A 14,456-nucleotide genomic window follows, 5' to 3' on the forward strand; every position below is an offset into this window, starting at 1 on the left:
GGAACTAAGCCTTTTGTCACAGTGCTAAAATTTTATATAAATGCAATCATTCAATATGTATTCTTTGCCTGGCTTCTTTCACTCGGTAAAATGATTTTGAGATTCAACCTTGTTGTGTCACTAGCAGTTTATTCATTTTTATTATTGAGTATTATTTCACTGAACAGATATACCATAATTTGTTTATCCATGCATTTGTTGATGGATATTTGGGTGGTTTCCAGTTTTTGGCTATTACAAATAAAGCTGCTATGAGTATTCATATGCAAGTCTTTGTATGGACATATATTTCCTTTTCTCTTGGATAGATACCTAGGAGTGGAATGGCTGGATCATATGGTAGATTTATGTTTAACTTTTGAAGAAACTGCCAAACTGTTTTCCAAAATGGGTACCATTTTACATTCCCACCATCAGTCTATGTGAGTTCCAGTTCCTCCATATCTTTGCCAACACTTGACATGGCCAGTGGTTTAATTTTAGCTATATTAATAGGAGTGTAATGGTATCTCATTGTGTTTTATTTTATTTTTTGTAATAGGCTGCCATTTATTGAATGCTTAACTACAAGCTTGACATTGTGCTAAGCACATTTTTTGTACATTATCTTATTTATCACTCAAAATACACAGAAGGGGACCTGCCCTCCTATGAAGGATGTGCCATTATTACCCCCAGTTTACAGATGAGGAAACTGAGGCACAGAGAATTAAAGTGACTTATCCATGTCACAAGCTAGTAAGTGGCAGAGCTGAGACCTAAATCCTGGCCCTTCCAAATGCAAAGCCCATCGCTTAAACACTGTGCCACTTCCTGCCTTAGGCCTTCCCACTGTGGTATCGCTGTCTCCACACGCACACTGCATGAAGCGAAGGAGGAATGGTTAAGTTCTCGGCTCTGATGGCACACTGCCTGGTTTGACCACACCTTCACTCTTGAGATTTGAGTTTTGTGACCTTGGCCCCAGTCAAGTCAGTTAATCTCTCTGTGTTTCAGTGGACTCGTCTGTAAAATGGGGTCATCAGAGTACCTGTCTCATGGGTTTATTGTGGAGGAGAATGATGATTCATGTTGAAAAAGGTAGATTGGCTCTTGGCACATGGTGAGCAATCTATAAAAGTTAGCTATTGATTTTATTTAATAAATATTGCAACCTCAGTTCCTTCACAATTTGACTATTATGTTTTATCATTTTTACTTTACATTATTTGAGAGAGACTATCCCTAGAAGTGCCAGAACCTTTGTCTTTGGAACTTGAACACTATGCCAGAAGCCTGCAGGAAGAGGAGCAGATTTAAACCCTGACAAAGAGTGACTCACCCCGGCAGGGGGCTCATCGTGTTTTAATTTGTATTTCCTTAACTCTTAATGATGTTCTGCATCTTTTCATGTGCTTACTGACCATTCATTTATCTTCTTTTGGAAATTGTCCATTCAAATCTTTTGGCTATTATTGAGTTGATTATCTTGTTATTGAGTTGAAAGAGTTCTTTATATATTCTGGATATAAGCCCTATATCTGATATGTGTGTTTGCAAGTAATTTCTCACAGTCTATGACTTGCTTTTTCATTTTCTTAATGGTGTTTTCCAATGAACAAAGTTTTAATTTTGATGAAGTCTAATTTATCAATTTTTTCTCTTATGGTTTGTGCTTCTCACATTCTATCATAAAGATTTTTCTCCTGTTTTATTCCAGAATTTCAGTTTTAGTTTTCACATTTAGGTCTATAAACAATTTTAGTTAATTTTTGTGTATGGTGTAAAACAACAGTCAGTGTTTTTTTATTTTTTCCATGCAGATATCCAGTTGGACTAGCACCATTCGTTGAAAAGACTATCATTTCTTTGTTGAATTTTCCGTGTACCTTTATAAAAAACCAATTGACCGGATAATTTTGAGCCTATAGTACCGTAAATACTTTATGGTAGTTATGTTGCTTTGTAACGTTCGATGTCTGGCAGGACTATTTTACTCTCCTCACCCTTCTGTTACAGAGGTTTCCTGACTATTCTTTTGTTTGTTTTAGCATTATTTTTGTATTGTTATATAATTCACGTAATATAAAATTCACCATTTTAAAGTGTACTCTCAGTGATTTTTAGTATATTCACTATGTTGTGCACCATCACCACCATCTAATTCTAGAAAATTTCTGTCGTGTCAAAAAGAAACTTTGTACCTATTAGTAGTTAGTCCCAATTTCCCCCTCTTCCCAGGCCCTGGCAACTGCTAATCTACTTTCTCTATATATAGAATTGCCTATTTTGGACATTTCAGATAAATGGAATCAAATAATATGTGGTCTTTTATGTCTGGCTTCTTTCACTTAGCATAATATTTTCAAAGTTCATCCGTGTTGTAACATGTAATAATACTTCATTCCTTTTTATGGCTGAATCATACTCCGTTTGGGGGATATACCACATTTGTTTCTCCATTCCTCGGTTGACTTGTTTCCAATTTTGGCCTATTATGAATAATGTTGCTATGAACATTAAGATACAAGTTTTTGTGTGAACATATGTTTCAGTTCTCTTGAGTATATGCCTAGAAGTAGAATTGCTGGGTCATATAACTCTGTTTAACTTTTTGAGGAAATTCCAAACTGTTTTCCACAAGGGCTTCATCATTTTACATTCCCGCCAGCAATGTAGGAGGGTTCCGATTTCTCCAGATCCTTCACAACACTTGTCTATCTTTTTTATTTCAGCCCTCTTAGTGGCTGTGAAGTAGGATCTCACTGTAGTTTTGATCTGCATTTCCCAAGTAACTAATGACATTGAGTATCTTTTCTCGTGCTTATTGGCCATTTGTGTGTCTTCTTTGGAGAAAAGTCTATTCAGATCTTTGGCCAATTTTTAATTGGGTTATGTTTTCTTATTATTGAGTCGTAGGAGTTATTTTTATATGTTGGCATTTTCAGTGAGATGGATTGATTAGTTTAGGGAGAATTGGGGTCTTCTTAAGAGGGAGCTTTTTAATCAAAGAGCAGGTTATGCCTTTCCATTTACCCAAGTCCTTTCTGTGTTCTTCAGTAATGGTTTAAATCTTGTTTCCTACAGATCTTACGCTTTTTATTAAATTTATTTCTAGTTGTTTATCTTTTTTATTATCGTAAATTACTCCAATGTTTAAATGTTGACAACTAACAAAAGTGTTTGAAATACTATGTGAACTATAGTATTTCAAACTATTCTACGTTTCAAATTCAGGCCAAGTTCAGATCTGCAACCTCAGATCTACTCCAGCAATTTGCTTTATAGATAAGGACGCTGAAGTCTAGAGACGTTGGGATGTTGAGTGACACAGTAAGTAGGTAGCAGAGATGGCACTAAAGCCCAAGAATTCTACATTTAGCCTGACCCTGAATCCAGAGCTCTGTCATCTTACCAACTTCGATAAAATATTTGAGTCTAGGAAAATGGCAAGTGTTCTTACACACATTGCGGAACTCGTATTTACCCGGAGACTGACTTCACCAATCAAGACAGGAATTAGATAAAAATTAGACTAAGATTGAAAAAAAGGAAAATAACACAATGTTTAAATGAGAGAAAAAGAAAAATTCCGGCAGAGAGAGAGAGAGAGACACACACACACACCCCACCCCCCAAACCCTCAAACCTCCAGAGCTTCCTGCCTGTGAACCGAAAGGGGGAGTGTGAGTTTCTTGGCCCTGTTGGCAGGTGCCTGTCTTCTCAAAGGCCCCGTAGTCCTCCACTTCCTGAGGAGGCAGCAGCAGAACAAAGCCAGCAGAAACTTCTTTTCTCTTCTTCGTCCCAGCCACGGCTGCCACGGCCTCTGCCTCTTGGCGCCATCCTGGGGGAAAGGACAAGATGAAGTGGAAGGTGCTTGTTACCGCGGCCATCCTTCAGGCACAGTTTCCAGTTACAGGTAAGGCTGGATGTATCGATGGCGAGGAACTTTTAGAAACTCTTTGTGCATGTGGGGGGGCGGGGTGGGGGAGGTGGTGGAGTTGGGGGGGAACTGATGTCTCCTTCGAATCCTGTCCTCCCAAAATCAATGGGCAGCTGAGCAGGGAGGGGTCCGGCTCGATGCTGGCATCTGCCTCGTTACAGCCAAGTTGGGCATCAGTTCAGACCCAGCTGCTTGAAAACACACCTGCCCAAAGTATAGAATTTTCCAGCGACAAAAGGAGAGAGAAATGTCTGTGGGTGGTTGGGCGGAGGGAGGACAAGGAGTGGGGAGCGGAAGAACAACTGAGCCGGGCCCAGGGGCAGAGGAGAGGGAGTATCTGACAGAAGCTGGACAGGATGGGAAAATGCCAGCCAGGCCATGTTTCGTGCGGCGACACTTTTCTAGTCTCTACATCTCCTTTTACCCCTTGCTGGCTCCGTCACTTGGCTCCTTTCCTTCTTCCTTCCTTTCCCTCCTTGGTCAGACAGGATCATGACTGTGGCCCCAGCTGACTTGAAACAGCTCAATGGGCCAGGGACCAAGTGGGGTTAACGGAGGAGGGAAGTGGCCTTGCTCGGGGTCCGTGTCTCAGCTCAGCTCTGTCATGGCCACCCCTGCACCCCATGGCCCAGGGCTGCCCTGTGACACGCCCATCCCGGGCTCAGTGACTCACCCACTTCGGGCAGCTCTCTGAGGCCCCAACGCCAGAGATGATGACAGGACATAGAGGACAGATGAGGGGATGTGACTTGTCGCCCCACGGGTAACAACAAGCAACAAGAGAACTCCCTCCTCACTTCATTCCAGTTCACAGGAGCCTGGCTTTTCTAGAAGCCTTCCACTCCCACCATGTTTTCTAGCCCAGCTAATGAGGAGGAGGAGAATTGAGAAGAAGGCAGAATGGACTGTCTCAGGGGGTTGGCGTCATGGCATTTTTACAAGAAACAGGACAAGTTGTATTTGAATCTAAAGAGACAGGGAGGGTGGTCACAAGTGTCCTTCGTCTACTTTACAGCTCACTCCAGCGTGGGAGGGTGTTTAGCGACAATGGTGGGAGGGCAGGAGAGGCCATCGGCACGTCTGTTCCTGCCAGAGAATGTGGAACAGCCGTGGCCTAGCGCCTCGGGGTTTCGAGGACTAAGTAATCGCAGGGTTTTCTGTAAGATCACAGCTCTCTTCTCAGAAAGGCCTTGCTGGGTATGAGTCACACCATGCTGTTGGTTTAGGACACTGGAGTGAGCCCAGAGCAGCCCATCTTGGTGTGTGGGGGACGAGGGGACCTGTGACGCCATGACAGCCTGTGAAATCAGTGATTTTGGGGGGAACAGCTGATGGCAGTGGATTCAGACCCTGGGCTTCAGGCTGGGGAGCCAATTCCTCCATGTGGAGCTTCCCACTGGTCCATTTGCGTTGGGCCTTGGGGCCAAGCAAGGGGCAAAGTGGAGTTAGAAGAGAAAAAGGAAAGCTGCTTGGGTGGTGGTGGCTGCCAAGAGCAGTAAACAAAACCCCACCCCCCAGGCCAGACGGAGGCCATGCCCCGTTTCCACAAGTTGTGTACAGGAGGAGAACCCTTTAGATTCATCTTTCAACACTGCTTGCTCTGCGGGTGTGGAGACTGAAATTGTAGCTATTTTTAGATAAGTCTGAGACAAAAGTTTCTCAAAGTGTCCTAGCCTAGTGGAGGTAAGGCAGGGGGAGACATAGAGAGGCCTTTAACACCAGGGGGCGGAAAACAGCCCAGTGCTGCCGGCCAGGAAACCCTCTACAGCTTCCCCTGGAGGAAGGGCTGTGGATGGAATTTGAGTTGAGGTCTTCTCTCTTCTCTTGCTCAATTAAGTTACCCGCCTAAACTCTTTTAAAGCATCTACTTTTTACCGAGACTTTTCCATTTGCTTGGCAATGCCCAGATCATTAGGATCAAAACCAATAATGGCCTGGTCTGTCTACATGAGGAGGTCTCCCGGGTGAGAGTCTGCCAAGACGGTCACCGGGGTCTGAGGCTGGAAGAGACTAAGATGGCGTGCCTAATGGCATGGGCACACTTTTGCCTACAGAGCCCTCAGCCCCTCAGTGCCCCTAACGCCCTGCCTCACAGTCGCCAAGAATGCACTCAGCAGTCAGTGTGGCCTTTGTCCTTTCTCCGGTGAGGAGATGCAACTCTGGTACAAAGCCTCAGGCAGTGCAGGCTCCCAGACTTGTGAGCAGCTGCGCTTTTAGGGAGGCAGCTGGATGTGGTGGAAGAGTCAGACCAATCACGGTGCTGCCACTTTGCTACCTGTGTAGCCTTAGGCAAGTTACTTAACCACTCTGGGCCTCAGTTTTCTCACCTTCATTGCAGAGTTGTGAAAATGAGAAGTAAATGTAACATGTTTAATACATAATAGACAGCCAATAAGGGGAAGTTGTATTAATTATTACTTCTTGGCCTGTTTTCCTGTTCTCAATACCCAGGAACAGGAAATGAAAACCTGTGGTTGGGATTCTTAATTTGTTCTCAATTGCGCTGTAAGACAGCACTGGGCATTTTCTCCATCTGTTGAAATCCACCTCACCCTTCTCTTGATTTTTGAGCACACACCTAACAGCACAGGAATGCAGTGGCCACGCATCCCAGTGGCAGGCCCGTTGCAAGTGAGGCTCAAAGCTGTGCCAGGCCCCAGGAGGAGCAGTAGAGCTACCATGTATATTGCTAAAGATGCTTGGGACATTCCCCCAAACTGAAGACATGCCTAAAAAATATATAATACAAATAGTTAGGGGGAAGAAATTAGAGACAAATTCCACCTGATTGTCACTGGTTGGGCTGGCCACCCAGATTCTGAAGCCAAATGGTTGGTGTGGGTGCACGGTGACTGGGGGTTTAAATGCAAACTTCTTGAAACCAGATCTTTGCTTAAACTACTTGGAGCTGGACTCGAGGGGAGCTGTAAGTGATGCCAGGACAAGTTTTTCATCGATGGCATTTTCACTGGTTTATTTCAACCACTGGTTTATTTCAACCTCCAGTGACCTGGCTCAGCTCATCCTGATGAGCTCCTTAATCTTTCTGCCTTGGGGTTTCTCAGACTTGCTGGCCTAGAGACCACTTCTGCTGCTTTGAAACGTCCCCCAGATACAGTCCTGGGAAGCTCTTGCTTGGGTGAATAATCATGGCTGTATTTATTTAAAAATTCTTTTTATTTTTGCCTTTGTCTTTAAAAAATTAATTTTTATTGGATATACACTTTTACTTTCGAGAGTCCCCTGGCATTGTGTCTTGTGTTTTGTTTAGAAAGGCTCGGGCGTCAAGGGGGACCTGTCTTGCATTAGAGTTGTCCAAACACACTCTTCGAGAATCCTTTCTCTCCTGAGCCCCATTTACCTGGGGGTCAGCTAATTGATTAAATAAATAGCAGGGATAATTCAAAACAAATTCCTTAGCTCTGCTTGGGCCGTGGCTAGTTCTTACGAACACTAAAGTGATGGTAGATTTAATTAATTTGAGTAAACATTCAGTCAGTTTGGTTAAAAATAATCAAACCAGTCATTTGACCTGTTAGTTGAAACAAAACGGTCAGTTTAGTCACGGCCGTACACAGCCTTTGCTTCCAGCCTAGAAACCGCAGTCTATGTTCCCTGAGGGAAAGATGCCTCAGTCTTGCTCAGAGATGTTCCCAGCACTCAACTCAGCGCGTGGAGCAGAGTCCAGGCGCAATAAATATTGTTGAATGAGTTAAGAGGTGGGTGAATGAGGGAAATCCAGATATTTCCATGTGATTAAATTAGCTTTAATGGTTTATTCACGGTGGAGTATATTGGAGTGGCATTATTTGGACCTTTCTCCAGAGAATTTAGTATTAAACAAAGTACTTTAAAAAAAAAAAAGAAAAGAAATTAAACTGGTGGAGGGGACAGAGCAATTGAGTGAAGAGAATGATTAGAAACGAGTTTCAAGGACAATTTAAGATAAAATGCTACGTTGTTAAAATGTTCTGGTTGGACCATATGAAATTTACGGTATTCGTTTCTTTTGGACCTACGAAAATGATAATTTCATATGATTCAGCTAATATCCTGAAAATAAACAAAGACACTCATTTTTCTGACTTGGCTTTAGCACTGCGGAAAGGCAGAAAATAAAGAAGGCTGTCACTGTCGGAGCTTGTTAACTAATGAACTAGCAAACGGCACCAAGGAGAAAAAGAAGAGGTTGAGGATTCTAGCACGAATCACATCACGCAACTGCTCAATTCCCTCAAAATATGGAAAGTAAAACAGCAGGCTATCTACCCATTATAGCTGTTTGGTCTAGGTCACTAAAGAAATATTCCAAGTAGCTGTCACTTTTTTCCTCTCTTAATTTGAGATATTTTAACAAAAATATCATAAGATCATTAGAGGAAGTTATACATTTTTTAAAAGCAATAATGTTACCAAGCTAGCCCAATAACTTTTCATTTTCACTTCTTTATGTTCCATTCCAATGTTTTTTTTACAAGTGTATACATATCTTTATATAGTTGTTATTATAAAAACAGTTTCTTAATATTCTTTTCTGTTATAATTTTCTAGTTCTTTTTCTGAATATTCTGAACATTTCCATCATGCTTAGCCTTCGTGTTTGTTGTTAATTGCTACGTAAACTTCCATAGTTTATGCATCATATTTTCTTCACTATTTCCTTATTGTTGGACATTTAAGCTGTTTCTAATTTTTGGTATTATAGCTAATCCTGCAAGGAAATCTTTACATGTGTAGCTGTTCAAGTTTCTTTTGAATTACTTCCTTGGGCTAATTTCTCCAGAAATGACAATTAAAGGAACAATTTAAAGAAAAAAGAACATTTCACAGGGGTACGTTAGACTTCTGTTGAAAACCAATCCTGTCGAGGAAAGAGAGTTTTTTTCGAACTCTCTGTGACCATGTGCAAGTGCCTCTGTCTTCTCTGGAGCAGACAGTATGGTGGAGGGAGAGAGGAGCCCTGGACCAGAAAGATCTGGATCCAAGCCCTGGCTCCTCCCCAGCAGTTCACTGCCGGCAGGGTGCCCCCTTCAGAGCTCTTCCTCCTCTGTAAGATGGCGGTCATTCGGTCTGCTTCATGCAAACATTGTGGAGTGCAGATGCTATTCGCAAGTGCCCACACACAAAAAAGGCTTGAAAGCAGTAGCCTTTGTCGTGTGTGCCTCAGTTTCCCATCCTGCAAAATAGAAGGAATACCATTTTCCCAGTGCAATAAAGTGGAACACTGGTACTAACATGCTTTCTTTTTCTTCCTTTGTCACTAAATTGCAGTGTAAACGTGGGCAGAAATCTCTCTCTGGGCTTTAGTTCTCTTGTTTGTGAGATGAGAAAGGAGAGGGTTGAACATCCCTTTCAGCTACAAAACAAATTGCGCATGGTCTTGAAATTACAAAGTTTTCAAGAACATTTAGTTACCTAGCCCCCCACCCCACTGGTATTGGCTCACAGAATTAGACACTTAAGCTTCATTCTTCCTTGCAGCTCCAAATATTTTTTTATCTGAACTTCCACCTTATCACAATATTTTCAACTCACTAGTGGGAGCCTCTGTTGTGAAAAATCCAAGGACACGATGTCCAGTATTTTCTGGTTTGTCCCTTATGCTTGTGCATTGGCTGCAGATTTATTGGGGGCCACACAAGGACTTTGTTGCTGAGAACTGACTTGAAGAGAAAGCAAATTGCTGTCTGAATCAACCAAACTGCAGTGGTGGGGATGTTAGGAGCTCCCACTGTCCGCTTTGCTTGCCTGTTATGATCTGTGCTACTCAGCAACTAATTTTCAGGCTCAAGGGGAAAAAAAATAAATGGAAAGCATTCGAACAAGTACAGGCAGGAGCCTTGCCCAGTCCGTTCTCAGCACGGCTATCCCTTTATATTTACAAAGTGCTTTCCAATGCCTTCACGTACTTGATCCTCACAACCATCCCGTGGCAAGTAGCAGAAAAAGTAGTAGGATTCTGTTTTATAAATGAAGAAAATGAGGCTCAGAGATTTAATGACTTGCCTAAGAACAGAACCAGACCCAAACACGGTTCCTCTGATCACTTGCTCAGGGTGTGCATTCTCGAATGTTCTCTGCAGCCTCTCTACTAGGTCCTCTCTTGTCAGTTTGCAATGTCGTACGCCTGATGACTGAATTCTGAAGCTGACTTTTGAAGGCATCCTCCTTAGTAAGCACTTATTACTATTTTTCTCTGAATTTTTGAAGTAAGAAATAATTATTTTGATGCTGAATATCCTCATTTAATATAAAATTTTCTGCTGAGTACGAAATATTTGGTTGTTAATATAGAATTCTATTTTTCTCTGGCATATTATTATAGTTCCAAACTCACAGTTCCCCAAATCTGGGAAAATCTATATTTTCGGTTTTTACTCTTAATAAATATATGTATTTTGGAGCTTTTCTTGAAAGGGATGGGCCTCAGTTTGAATTCAACCTGGTTCTACGTGTGCAGGTACCCCACCACTGCCTCGGGCACAGGCGGAATCAAATGTGTAAATCAAAATGTAAATTAAATCTTACTTGAGCGGCTTTGATCCTAAATAATAGCCTGTAATCGATCTGTTTGGTAAGAATGTAACTTCATAGGGTGTGTAAGGTTTTGTGTGTGTGAGGTTTTCTCAAAGAATAGCACACTATTACACACAGACTCTGAGTTGAGAGTTATTTATTTTTTTTGCGAGGAAGATCAGCCCTGAGCTAACATCTGCCAATCCTTCTCTTTTTGGTGAGGAAGACTGGCCCTGGGCTAACATCCATACCCATCTTCCTCCACTTTATATGGGATGCCGCCACAGCATGGCTTGCCAAGCGGTGCGTCGGTGCACGCCCAGGATCCGAACCGGCGAACCCCGGGCCGCCGCAGCGGAGCGCGCGCACTTAACCGCTTGCACCACCGGGCTGGCCCGAGAGTTATTTTTTTTTTTAAATCCACGAGGAGTGGGAGATTGTCTTTGAATGACAAATGTCTATAATCAATTCTCAATGATTTATGTCAGATTTTAGACTGGAGTCCACTTGCATCTGCCTGGGTTGAGCTCAGGGAGTGCAAACCCTTTTGCTGTTGACTGCAGCAAAGAAAACCAAGATAAGAAATCTGATGCTCAGAGAAAAATGCATGAAGCATTAAGAGCCAAATATGCGAACATCTGTGACTTCCAAAGCTGACTGGGAAGAGGACTGGGGAAGGAGATGTGTTCCGGAGCATCAGCGGGACATTTGTAGGGGCTCAGGGCTGTAGGGGCATTGCCTTTGCCAAACCTCGGTGTTGAGCAGGACTGCGCAGAACATAAACTGACACAACCATTTAGGATTAAACAAATCCTTACTTCTCTCTCTTGCTGAAAATACCAGAAAGTCAACTGTGTGTTCCCGTATTTTCCCAGTTCCCCGTCGTGCGATATTGTACTTGCTTTACGAGGTAACATGAATGATAGCCCTGAGTTAGAACTGCCCCTTGGTCATGTGGGCTGGGAGTGATGGTCGAGAATTGGAGAGAAGAGGTGTTAGAGGGGAAAGAGTAAAAAGATAGCCTGGGGGTGGAGGTGGAGGTTGCAATCTGTCACCACAGGAGGCTGATTGGCCAGAGCAGGATGCTCCAGGAAAAAGGCAGCTGAGCCAGGTGAACCCACCATGGGAACAGCCTGTGCCCAAGCCCTGTCCTGTGGGTTACAGCCGGGTGTGAGTGGTGGCAAATGTGCATGCCACTGTGTGTTTACCTGTGTGCTCTGGTGGGGGTGCAGCTGTCTGTGCCCCAGTGTGCGTGTGCTGGTGTGTGTGATGCTGTGTGTTCGTGTCTGTGCTCTAGTGTGTTCCCGTGTGTGTGTGCATGCATTGGTGTGCCTGGTGCATGTACGTGCTCATCTGTTTGCTGATGGACGTGTCTTGCGTCTGCAAGACGCAAGGAGTGGTTTTGTGTGTGTGCTGTGTGTATTTAAGAGGATGTTGGTGGCAGCAGGACAGCTCTGTAGAAGGAAAGGCAAATGTTGCTTGAGCTTAGAGCTGGCAATCTAGGTGAGTGAACAGTGGGGCTGAGATGTTACTGAGCACATTCCAGGGATTCTGTGCAGAAGGGAGACAGGAAAACTTCTGTCCAAACTAGAATCTCTAGGATCATGGAGAAGTGGGAACAGCTTCTTCCTAGATGCAGAGACTTCTCAGGTTTCCTAACTCCCCAGAACTCTCCCATCTCCCTAGTCAGCCTGCTGTCTGTCCTTTCCACCTTTCTTCTTCCCAATTCCTTCTACTTAGAAAGCTGACTCTACTCCACCCCCACTTGTGGAAACCCTGTCTACCCCCTTACAATCAAGCCAGATGTGTGGAGATCTCCTGGACCCACGGTTGACATTATTACCAGCGTTAAGGTGACAAAAGAAGGTTGAAATTTTGTTGTTCTCAGAACTCAGGGTTAAAAGCCCAAGACAAATAGTTCCCTATGGTGAGCCCTTCTTGTGGTGGAGGCCCAGCACACAAATAGTTTCAGGAACATTCACCCATCAGCAGAAAATATTACCAGCTCCCCAAATTCTCACCAGTTCTTCCCACAGCGGCCATCTTACGAGTTTTGACTAAAATAGTCAAAATGCATTCAATGCTTTTCTTTCTTTCTGCCCTGAGAATAGATTGACAAGCAATCTAACAAGGTGGCTGCTGGTGACCTACTTTGGCCTTCAAGATCTGGTATTATCAGGTCGATGGTTATTTTTAATAACTGATTATTCAAACCATCTGGTCAGCCACTCGACTTATCAGTGAGTAACTATTTCCCAAACACCTCTCATGTGCCCCAAGGCAAACAAACAACCTGCAGATGGTTGGCCCAACCAGTCCATCGATCAGGCCAGGGTCTTGGAGATGGATATTGAGTGACTGAGAGCCCATAAGTAAAAGAAAGTTTCCCTGGTCCTATAGGTCATGTTCTCAGGTTTTATGAAAAAGTCTTAATTTGCCTTCAGGCTTGTTTCTTTATGGTCTGGTCTAATTTTCATCATTCTGTGAACCTGTGCTAATTTCCATGCTGAGTTTAGTAGAAAAGGAGCTGTATATCAGGAGATACCACCTAGGACTATTTTGAGCTAAGCTAGAGAGCCTCAGAAATTCCCCCTTTGATGTCCTCAGATTAGAGAGAAATCTTTGTCTTTTCTCCCACCTCACTATCAACGCTTCAAAACCCAGACCTGTATAAAATGCACAAATGCTTTCTGGACAAAACGAATCTTGTCCGTTTTCTTTGGATTTTGGTGGGAACAATAAAGATTGAGCTACAAAAGGTTGGCAAAGAGGATTATTCTTTTTCTTTCTATTAAGTGTAGAGGCTTCAAAAGAATAGCTCAGAAAGTCAAATAATTGTATCCACTGCAGCTCACCCATCCATCTCCCTGCTGACCTGGCCTGTGAAATCCCCTTTAAAAACCTAGCCAGCTCTCACCTGCCCATTGCAAATGCTGTATTGTTAAATGTTCCCATCCATAATTCCACAAGGGAGGCTGCTGTAAAGCAAATTCCTTCTGTTTCAACAGAGCACCTCATCAAGAACAGCTCTTCGGGGTGAGAGGAGGGGTGCCTCTAATTTTCAAAGCTTTGTAATCTCATCTTGGAGAGGGAGCTACTTGGAAAGCAGAAATGGATGTGAATAAAGTTATAATCACGAGCTTTTGCAATCCAAAGGGGCCAGCAGGGAAGACAAGGGGAGGGAAGATTTGGAGAGCTGTTTTTGATCTTCATAGCAATTTCTTGATTTCATTTGTTTGGAAAAAACACATTTGTCAGTTTCTAGCTGTGGCTCTAAACACAAAATCTCAGACTTGAAGCTGATCCAATTCCTGGTTTGTTTTCAGATCATAGCTTCCTCAGAAAATTCCTGTCAGCCATTTTGAAGAGCACAAAATGGCTCCTCTATGCCACGGTCTAAAGAAAGGATTTGGCCATTTAGGGATTTTTATATTTGGGGTTGAATATTTTCCAACAGCGTTCAAGCCTGGAGTAATTTCAATTAAAAAACAAAAAAAAGAAATCTAACCTCAAAATTAGCCAATCATCTCAAATTCAGTGCAGAATGATCACCCAAGGAAGTCAGTATTGTGCTGCTGGGTCCTCTCTAGGGAGTCCTCTCTATGGTCCTGGATGCTCTCCCTGTAGAGTTCCTTGAAAACCATGGTCTTTCTCCGTCAGGTCTGACCCTGTGTCATCACCTCCCTCTCTCACACCTCCATTCCCTCTCTTTGAAGGTTTAAAAAAACACTTTCAGAAGGAATATAGGAGTCACATTTAATAGGATTTTTAATTATACAAATTCAAAAGGAGACAATACAAAAAATTAATAAGGCCTCAATTTATGTGCACTATTTAAAATAATGTGACTCATTTTACATTTATTCCTATGAGAAATTAACTTGAATTTTGCCCATTCGTCAGGAATGCACCTCTCCTGGAGTGTAACTACAGAAGTGGCTTGTGGTAATATCACGTTAGGCTTGGGGGGAGGGGCCGGTTGGGGATGCTCTCAGTGCGTTTTACCGGCGTTCTACAT

The 14,456-nt window shown here is 43.0% G+C and overlaps 2 protein-coding genes across 3 annotated transcripts in view; both read left to right on the top strand.

Annotated features, from left to right (window-relative positions):
• Positions 1-14,456, top strand: part of CREG1 (cellular repressor of E1A stimulated genes 1) — a 224,592-nt gene that overhangs the window by 25,969 nt on the left and 184,167 nt on the right. The gene's annotated exons all lie outside the window — the stretch shown is intronic.
• Positions 3,712-14,456, top strand: part of CD247 (CD247 molecule) — a 77,123-nt gene continuing 66,378 nt past the window's right edge. Inside the window, exon 1 of one of the 2 annotated variants that reach the window (XM_058540150.1) lies at positions 3,712-3,898. In XM_058540150.1, coding sequence (XP_058396133.1) covers positions 3,841-3,898 — 58 coding nt within the window. In that variant the 5' untranslated portion in view covers positions 3,712-3,840. The remainder of the gene's footprint in view (positions 3,899-14,456) is intronic. The other variant, XM_058540151.1, reaches the window with a different exon arrangement.

Source organism: Diceros bicornis, chromosome 4 (genome assembly GCF_020826845.1).
Source record: "Diceros bicornis minor isolate mBicDic1 chromosome 4, mDicBic1.mat.cur, whole genome shotgun sequence".
Classification (NCBI taxonomy): Eukaryota; Metazoa; Chordata; class Mammalia; order Perissodactyla; family Rhinocerotidae; genus Diceros; species Diceros bicornis.